At 42.7% G+C, this 9,717-nt stretch overlaps 1 protein-coding gene across 4 annotated transcripts in view; it reads left to right on the top strand.

Annotated features, from left to right (window-relative positions):
* TENM3 (teneurin transmembrane protein 3) overlaps nucleotides 1–9,717 on the top strand; it is a 554,322-nt gene that overhangs the window by 443,973 nt on the left and 100,632 nt on the right. For all 4 annotated transcript variants that reach the window (XM_004696135.2, XM_045286700.1, XM_045286698.1 and 1 more), the window contains 3 exons: nucleotides 7,386–7,602; nucleotides 8,661–8,780; nucleotides 9,336–9,597. In XM_004696135.2, the coding sequence (XP_004696192.1) occupies nucleotides 7,386–7,602; nucleotides 8,661–8,780; nucleotides 9,336–9,597 (599 nt within the window). The remainder of the gene's footprint in view (nucleotides 1–7,385; nucleotides 7,603–8,660; nucleotides 8,781–9,335; nucleotides 9,598–9,717) is intronic.

The following is a 9,717-nucleotide window of genomic DNA, read 5'->3' as shown; positions in this document are numbered from 1 at the left end:
TGATTTTCTGTATATGAAGTCCAGGATGGGTAGGTCTATGGAGACAATAACTGGATTGATAATTGCTTAGGGGCGTAGCTGTGGATGATGTGGGGAAATGTGGAGTTAACAATGACTATGAGAACATGTCTAAAATTTATTGTAGTGACAAATTTATTATGAGACAAATCCTTAGTACGATTGAACAATTAAATTGTATGATCTATGAAGTATATGCCAATAAAACTTTAGAAGAATGTCCTGAACATGGAGACCACATCTTCCAAGAGTTTTCCTAGAGACCAGCCAAGAAGAGACAGGCAGCCAAGCAGAACACTAGTCCTGAACTGACCCAAGGAGATCCCCGCCGAGTGTAGTGTGGTGACTGGACAGACTGATGAAAGGTACAACTGTCGACTTTTCAAATTCTGCCATCCCCAAATAAAACATTACAACCGAAAAATCATCCAACTTGGAGTCGATATGATGATGTGGGGACCTTCAAAATACTGTAGAGCAGCGGTTTTCAACCTGTGAGTCGCGACCCCTTTGGGGGTCGAAGGACCCTTTCACTGGGGTCGCCCGATTCATGACAGTAGCAAATTGACAGTGATGAAGTAGCAACGAAAATAATTTTATGGTTGGGGGGTCACCACCACATGAGGTGAGGAACTGTATGAAAGGGTCGAGGCATGAGGAAGGTTGAGAACCACCGCGGTAGAGGCTGGACATTAATTATCTTTGAGTAAAGTGACAATTTATTAAAAGGAAATTCATGGCATGTTACCCAACAAAATTTTGAATAACAAATACAAAATGCCCATGAGTGCCAAAAAGAAGGAAGCAAGCATTCTGACGAGCAGAGTCAGTACACAGAGTACACGGTGTGGATCAGCATGATCCAACCCCTGCGATGTAGAGATGGAGCCGATGCTCACATTCCTCCATCTCCATTGCCCATAGCAGCCTTGGCTCTCTCTGACCCTCGCAACCCAGAGCTAGGTCAGAGCTCCACAGTTTAGATGACAATGCCCTTCAGACTCCCAAATAGGCAGGTACTGGCTGCACATGTGGGTGTCCACATAACACCACAGCCTTCTAACCTGCGGGCTGCTAATTCAGGGCTGTTTTCGCACTACCACTGTAGGATTCCCGCTAAGAACACTGAAGTCCACATGATATGCTTACTTTCCAACCTGGCAGTGCCCGCTGACCCTTTGGGTTCGGTAGTTTGATGGAACAACTCGCAAAACCCAAACCTACGACTATAGATTTGTTACATTTAATATAGCTTAAAAACATTCAATGGAAAATGCTTAGGGGAAGTTTTAGAAGGTTCCCTTGGGCCCCCCAAAATGTGTTATCTTACCAATAATAGATGTTTTCACCAACCGGGAAGCTCTCTGGCCTTACTGTTCCAGGCTTTTATCCGTTAATCGTGCACAATAGGCTTACTCTGGCCTTCGAAGGCTCACCTTCCAGGTGAGTCTTTTCTGGTTCAAGCAAGCACAACTCGCTAACACAAATATTCAGGTGTGCCCAGAAAACTCTCAGACCAAAGCACCCCAATTACTATGTGGGTTTTTTCCTTTAGATAAGAGGACAAAGGCCACCTTGCTAAAGATAAAACTTACTCCTTTGCTCCACAGAAGGTTACATAGAAAAAGGTTTGAACTCAGTTTTAATAATTGGCCATATTAAAATTTGCCAGAAAAAAATTAACAATGATATGAATGATAAAAATAAAACTTACCATAAAAAAATTCTGTACCATAAATTGACAAGGAGGTCTCTAAAGGGAGCCAAAGGCAGATAAGAACAAACCTAGATCCAGAAATGGATTTGGGGCTCGCACTAAATTCTAGCTCCAGTTTAAGAACAATTAGTTCCTACATCGTGGTCCTGCTCGGTACTTGCCCTCAGGAAGGGAACAGAGATACAGGTGCTATAGCAAAGTGTGGTGAAGAAATTAGATGGTGCCCAGCTATTAGATAAAATAGCTGCTGGGGTCTCAAAGGCTTGTTTTCAAACAAGCAGTCTTTAAATGAGATGTCAACTGAGTCCACAGGCAGAAGCCCTGAAACATCCGTCACAGAGGGATTGTGAATCATATACTCCAGAGTCAAAGGCGGGAATAGTATCAGAGCCTAAACTGAGATGCTGGTTTGCAGAAGGCTTTGGATAACGGTGGGCTCAAAGTACATCTGTGAGCTCCACATAGGAAATAAACCTCTGGTGATTTCCCTCTATCCATAATGGAGTGATGGGACGAAGCTGGCTACCAAATGGAGTTCACGGGAGAGAGAATTAGAGGAGATCAAAATGATAAACCTGACATGAACAATTAAAACCTTGTCAGTCACTCCCCACTCTGATGCGTGTTGGGCCTCATCTGGTTTTCAATATTTTCTGCATTTTTCTGGTTTTTTCTTTGTTCATATTGGAATTCATCTCGGATGTATTTTGTCATTGGGGGTGACCCTCTGAAATTTTGTTATATGTTTTTCTGTTTTTCAGTATATGAAACCCAGGATTGATGAACTTGTAGAGACAGCAAGTAGAATAAGAGTTTCTGGGGATGGGTAGGGTGAGGGTACAATGATGGGGTGCAGGAGTAAAAGGGAGCTGATGTCAAGGAGCTCAAGAAGGAAGAAAATGTTTTGAAACTGATTTTGTTATAAATTGTACAATACCGTTTGATGTGCTTTAACTATGGAATGATATGGTATCTATATAAGCTCCCAATAAAATGCTTTTGGGGGAAAAAATGAAAACCTCAGATAAAACATATGACACACTGTATTAGTCTGGGTACTTTGGAGAAACAAATCCACAGCGACTCATGTAAGAGAGAGTTTTATGTAAAGAAAATGTGCATCACGAAAACATCCCAACCCAATGCTGCCCAAGCCCACAAGTCCAACATTAACCCATTAACCCAACACCAGTCCACAAAGTCCTCCACCTCACAAAACAGAGGCAATGATGCCGGCTGCAGGAGGAAAGCTGAGTCAGTGAATGAACAAGCATCTCAGCACTAGCAGGGGTCTCCACACAGCTGCTCCAGTACCCAGGGCTGTAACGGGATAGGTCCATGTAGCTTCTCCTTGGGGATGTCTTGTAGGAAGTCAGTCTTGCAAGCTGAAGCAGGGAACTGCTAAGGCAGCTGCACCCTGGTGCAACCATCACAAAACAAGAGACCCAAGAACTAGAAAGGCGAAGCTTCACCACCCATTTATCCCTCCGCCTTTCAACCAGCCCCACATGTGATTATCGGCCAGGCTGGCACACACACATATAACAATTTTAATAAGTAAAATACATAAAAAGGCCACCAAAAATTAAAAAGAAAGCTCAAACAACTCGAAAGAAACCCAAGGAAAGGTCAAACCATTGAAGTAAAATCCTGGGTTTAATCCAGAGTGGAGGAACCAGCTAACTATGGTCCCTGGGCCAACGCCTGTCTTTTGTAAATAAAGTTTTATTTAAATTCAGTCACACCCATTCATTTAAATCGATGGCTGCCTTTGAACTGCAGTGCACAAACGGCAACATTGCAAAAGTACGAGGCTCACAAAGCCTAAAGGATTTACCTTTACAGAAAAGATTTGCCAGCCACTGTTATAGACCAAAGATATAAGCATGTTCAAAAATCGGAACAGAGAAGATAAGGAGAGCAATAATAGTAAGGACTAAGTGGAGGGAGGCAAAGACTCTTATTATCTACACGAAGTACCACTTACATTAAAAAGCCAAACCTGAAGAAAGGGCCCTTTAACTGATCATCGCAGTTGTTAGTCAATAGGTTTTGAGCATTTCTGATTTTCTTTCCATTTTTTTTCATGATTAATGCTATTAGACATGGCTTCTCAACCAAGATAAATGTAAGCCAATCTAATATTACCGAGACGAAAATGGAATCTCAATGATTTTGAGACACTATTCCAGAAGACAATTTTACTACACTCTGTGTTTGGGCAAGTGGGTAATCAACTTAGTTGTACTGGATAGCCCTGGCTATATACGTGCAGACAAAGAATGAGAGATGTTTTCTCAAGTTATAGGGAACCAGATTCATAACCATCCGTCACTTGCTTGGGCAAGTTACTGATAAACTCTGCAGAAAAATAACGAAGAGTGTGTCCCTGCATCTCGGCTGTTGAAAATGAGATTCGTTCTCTGATTGATGTTAGCAGAGAGGCTTGTAAAAATGCATTTCCAACGGAGTAGTTCAGAAGGTGTCAATCTCATGCAGTTTTATGACCTGCAGACTACACGCCAGATGTACATTTGCTGTTGATAAAATAACAAAGATGAATGACTAAATTTGAGCATTCCTCTTTGGCAACTCTACCATAGATTGCCTAAGGGAAGACACTGTGGGAGTAGTGGGGGCTGGGGGAGAGGGTGAAGAGCATTTAACCCTTACATTCCTAGGTTAATGAAGATGAGATCGAATATTTGGAAGGCCTTGAGCCTTTGAATTATTATTTCTATTTCTTTTCAAGAATTAATATCCAGTTAAGGCGTTCCAGAACATCAGATACGTGTGTTCATTTGCTCTCCCAAGCATATGTACCCATTCTAAATCCACAAGGCAAAAGACTCTGGAATGATATAGATAGCCTACAACAGATACTAATTATTTTTTTCATGAGACCCCAGCATATAATTATGAATTGCTACTGAAATTGTTTGTTTTTTAAGCCAAAAATGATAGTCGGCCATTACGTTCCAAGTTTACAGGTGTGAGTCTTACTTTAGAGAATGGTGCCCCTATTCTTTGAAAGAAACGCAGCAAGACATTATTACCAGCTGCTCCAAGGGAGGAAGATGAGACTTTCTAGGGCCATAGAGGTTTATAGTCTCAGACACGCCCAGAGGCAGTTCGGGTCACTGTTCGCTGCATTCGACTCGATCGCAGTGAGTGAGATAACCTTATAAAAACAAGTATGCAGAAGGGTTTCATATCCGCCGCCCCCCAGTAAAAGTTTTGGAAAATATTTAAACAAGGTTCACCTTCATGGCCTTTTGGCTAAGAAAATAATATTTCTCTTTCAACTATAGTAGAAGTGGGGAGGCAACTTTTAGTTACTGGAGGAGCCCTGGTGGTGTAGTGACCACAAGGTCAGCAGTTTGAAACCCCCAGTGTCTTTGGGGGAGAAAGACGAGGCTTTCTGCTCCGGTAAAGAGTTGCAGACTCAGAAACCCACAGGGGTAGTTCTCACCTGTCCTATACAGTTGCTGTAAGTCAGAATTGACTCACTGGCAGTGAGTGAGTGAGTCCGGGTAAATTAGGTCTCTTTTAGTGACAAAAAATCCAACCTAAACTGGTCAAAAGAAAGAGAGAATTGCTTGACTTCTTTAACTGCTGTGAAAAACCCAAGGGAACAGGTGTGTCTTCTGGCAGAAATCCTAAAAATGTCACTTTGTTTCTCTCTCCAGTTTGTGGATCGCTGTCATTGGGACAGCTCCATTCCCAGAGAAGTGCTTCTCTTGAGGCGGCAAAACAGCTATAGCAATCGCAGCCCCACAGCCTTCCAGCTTCAAACTTGCGCAGCTGGAGATAGAATCCCCCCCTCTTTTAATATAGTTCCTGGTTAGACGTGTTTAGTTACATGTACATTTCTGAGCCCAGCATAAAGGCGTATATGCACATGGGCTGAGATTTGGGAAGGCTGGATACGCAAATGAAAATTTTGAGCTGTTGCCTTAGGAAGAAAAAATGAGTATTAGAAAGGAAATCAAAACCATTTCTATATCCTTCTTGGACAAAAGTACCTAAGTACATTGAGCTAGTGCAGCTAAGCCGCCTCGCCTCTTGTTTATTTTTGTTTGTTTTAATCTTTCTTATATTGTTCTTGACTACTTGCAAGAATGAGCTGTTTAATTCTCTATAGACTTGCGGGTGGCTGGGGTCTTGGTTTGATATCAGACAATGAAGGAACAATTGGCATCCAACTAATAAGACTGATCCTTATCAAATAAAGTGGCTATCGTGTATTTTTATTTTTAATGAAAGTGATTTAAGAACACTTAGGTAAATAAAACATATAGATCATTTGGATATTTTAAACTGAACTTAACATAGCAAGACCTCATAATTAGATTTGAAGCTTTTAGAACTATTTTTGTCACCTCTCCCAAGCATGACTAAAATCATCGGAAACTAATGTTTGTATTACTCTAAGAGAAATATAATTGCCAAACAAATCAAAACCTATGTGGTAGCTGCTCAACAATTACCTTAAAGGCTATCAACGCCAAACCGTCATGTGTATAACACACTTGTTCACGAATAAGTTTATTTACATGCCTTAAACAAAGTACACGTGTGAACTATTGCTTGTAATTTTAGCTTTCATTTTTCTGGAGAAAATTCTTCTACACATTATTCCTTTTATCTCACTAAGACTATATAGCTCATCTTTCCATACTTGAAAAATCTAATAATTTCCAATATTAAATCCTATTTATAGTCACTCATTTTTTTATTAATACCTCCATTTCAAGGGAGCCATACTAAGGATTCTAGTTTAAATTTAGGCACTGCCTTCATTTTGTCCCAGACACTTTCCCTTGCCCTCCGTGGGGTACGGCTTACTTGTAAGGAGACAAGGCGAAGACAAGGCGAAGCGCATCCATTTTGATCTGATTCGTTTTTTTCAAAGACCTTGTTTTTATTTCTCAGCCTCTTTTTTATCCCTTACCCTTTTTAAAATTTCAGGACTGAACCCGATGTAGGCCCCTGTCTATTTACCACACACACGTACTGTTAGTCCCTAGTGCGTGTTCTCCAAAGTAGAGGGTTGAATGATGCTCTTTACCCCAGAAAAAGACATCCCTGGTGCCATATGTGATATACATCTCCCACCAACCAAAAGGAGGGCAGTTTGGACCCACCCAGAAGTACCTGAGAAGAAAGGCCCAGTGATCTCCCTCTGTGAAGACTGCTGTCGGCCGCTGTCACTCCTAACGCATAGCAACACGGCTGTGTCGGCCACCTTGGGGGCGGGGTGGGGGAATCAGCCCTCCAAAAAGACCACAGCCAAGAAAACGCCAGGGAACGTGGAGCCAGCCGCAAGTTTGGTTTGGGTTTTTGTTTTGTTGTTCTTGTTTTAATCACTCCTATGATGAAACCACATTCCTTCATACCACTTCAGATTGGTCCAGACAGTGATATTTTATATCCGATTTGGAGTCACCATTATGTGATCCTTTGGAAAGCCATGTTCAGTTCAGATAGTGTCCATGAAAGCCACTGCCAATATAGGGTTTCTCGTTCATCTGGTTTCGAAAGTGTGCATTGCGGAAATCACTGGCAGCAATGGGCTTGGGCCGGGGAATCACCTGCTGTAAACAACAGAAACGCCTCCTCACGGAGTGGTTTCCATTTCTCCCTCCAGATGGGCTCGTTGACTGCATGGATCCTGATTGCTGCTTACAGAGTTCTTGCCAAAATCAGCCATACTGCCGGGGCTTGCCGGACCCTCAGGACATCATTAGCCAAAGTTTACAATCGCCATCTCAACAAGCTGCCAAACCCTTCTATGATCGGATCAGTTTTCTTATCGGATCCGATAGCACTCACGTCATCCCTGGAGAAAGCCCTTTCAACAGAAGGTGAGCGGTCCTCTGCTTCCTAGATGTGTCTGTCTGTCGTGCTGCCCCCACGGTGACTGCGCCGCGCCTGGAGTGAAGCGCTGCGGAGGACTGGGGGTGGCGGGGCTGCCTTTCCTTCTCCTTCTTCTCAAAGGTGAGTTTTCCTCCTCCGGCGGCGTCTTCACCAAATCCGCGTCCTCCAGCCTTGCTTACACCGTTCGCATGCTTTGCCAATTTCAATAGCGGAGACGGACTGGGCTTTCCGTCGAAGGAGTCGATCAATCTTCATTTAACTAGTCGATCCCGCTAGCACAGTCGGGAGTGTTTTCAAAGGAAGCCATGAAAAGACCCCAAAAGACAAAAAAGAAGTGCCATGTTTTTTTTAGCTGAGCTCACTAAATAATATAAATTATGAATTAATGTAATGGAACGCTAACGGCGTGGCGGTGAGATTGCACACGCTGTTTGGAGCTCTCCGGCGCCGTCATGACCTGAAAATAAGCCGTAAGTGAACGCAGGTGTCTGTGTCTCACTGAGCTGAAGAAGATGATTTACACGCGGACTCCTGGATCCCGCAGTAATTTAACAACATTAATGCAGTTAGGCCCAGCAGTTGATTAAAAGTTGTTGCACAAATGTTCCTTATTGCCCCCTTAAATCTCATACTTCTTGGTCCCTGCAGATTTACGTATTGCCTCAGAATTAATTGGAAAGTATACTTTTCTTCACGTGAGCACCAGATGAGCCGACAATGCAAAGGAAGCATGGAGTTAACCATTTAAAAATGTTTATCTCTAAATTACTGGTCTTGACGACTCTCTCAAAAACAAACCGAGAGGAGAAAAAGAACAGATTGCGATACATTAACGTGCAGGGTAAACACAAGGCATTTAGAGGATACAAATTACACTGAATTAAGAAGGGCATTGTCTTGGGAGTATTTCAGGTGTGATTTTGTGAATAACAATTGATTGCAAGTGATAGTGTTATTTTATCCTTGGGTTGAATTGCCTATAAATCATGGTAATGCCGGCCTGAGAAGACAAATGTTCATTCTAATTCTTCTGTATTTCCCACAGCCTGGCATCCGTCATCAGAGGCCAAGTACTGACTGCTGATGGAACGCCACTTATTGGAGTGAATGTCTCGTTTTTCCACTACCCGGAATATGGATATACTATTACCCGCCAGGACGGAATGTGAGTGAGTCCCATCACACTGTCTGTCTGAAGTATGAAAATTATACATCCTTGCATCACCCAGACTGTTTTATTGCCCCCTTTTGGAATAGAAATGCTCCGAGTTTTAGCCTCCAGAAATATACATGGGATGGAAATTTAAAGTCAGGGGCTCATACACTTTTCAAAAAATTGATTTTACTTTCAAAGGTCTAATAATATGGTTTTTTTGTGGGAGAATGTTCTTTTTCTTAAAAGATGCTTGTTGGAATATTTCAGAGTGGCATTTCGTAGTGTCTGCAACTTAAGCTGATTCTGAAGGAAAAAAAGAAGGCAGGGAGACAAATAGATAAAGCCACCTGGGCAAGATGATGCCAAATTCGTGACTGTAGATAAAGGGGCTATCGGTGTCCCCTGAGTCGTTTTTCAGAGGTTAATAGGACAGTTAAACTTTTCATGGAGAAGCTGGGCAGAAAAGTTGCCTTTTTAGACAGCATACTGATGGAGAGAGGTGGGCGTTAGCCATTGACAGAGGGACCCAGATAATTTACGAAGGGTGTCTTGTTTCTCCCGCAGGTTTGACTTGGTGGCAAATGGTGGGGCTTCGCTCACGCTGGTATTTGAGCGCTCCCCATTCCTCACTCAGTATCATACTGTGTGGATCCCGTGGAATGTCTTTTATGTGATGGATACCCTGGTCATGAAGAAAGAAGAGAACGACATTCCCAGCTGTGATCTGAGCGGATTTGTGAGGCCCAACCCAATCATCGTGCCATCACCATTATCCACCTTTTTCAGATCCTCTCCCGAAGACAGCCCCATTATTCCCGAAACACAGGTAGAGTGTTCTGGCGGGCGTAGCACCACCTCAGATCAAGTGCTTGGTGGAGCAGCTTAAGAAAGGATCACAAAATGTTAGAGCGCTCTTAAAGATTTCTGTGAAATAGGATGCAGAATG

This window comes from Echinops telfairi, unplaced genomic scaffold (genome assembly GCF_000313985.2).
Source record: "Echinops telfairi isolate 266 unplaced genomic scaffold, ASM31398v2 ScPeMD7_9;HRSCAF=40, whole genome shotgun sequence".
In the NCBI taxonomy this organism is placed as follows: domain Eukaryota; kingdom Metazoa; phylum Chordata; class Mammalia; order Afrosoricida; family Tenrecidae; genus Echinops; species Echinops telfairi.
Note: the sequence above shows the minus strand (reverse complement) of the source record. Positions and strands in the feature narration are given on the sequence as shown.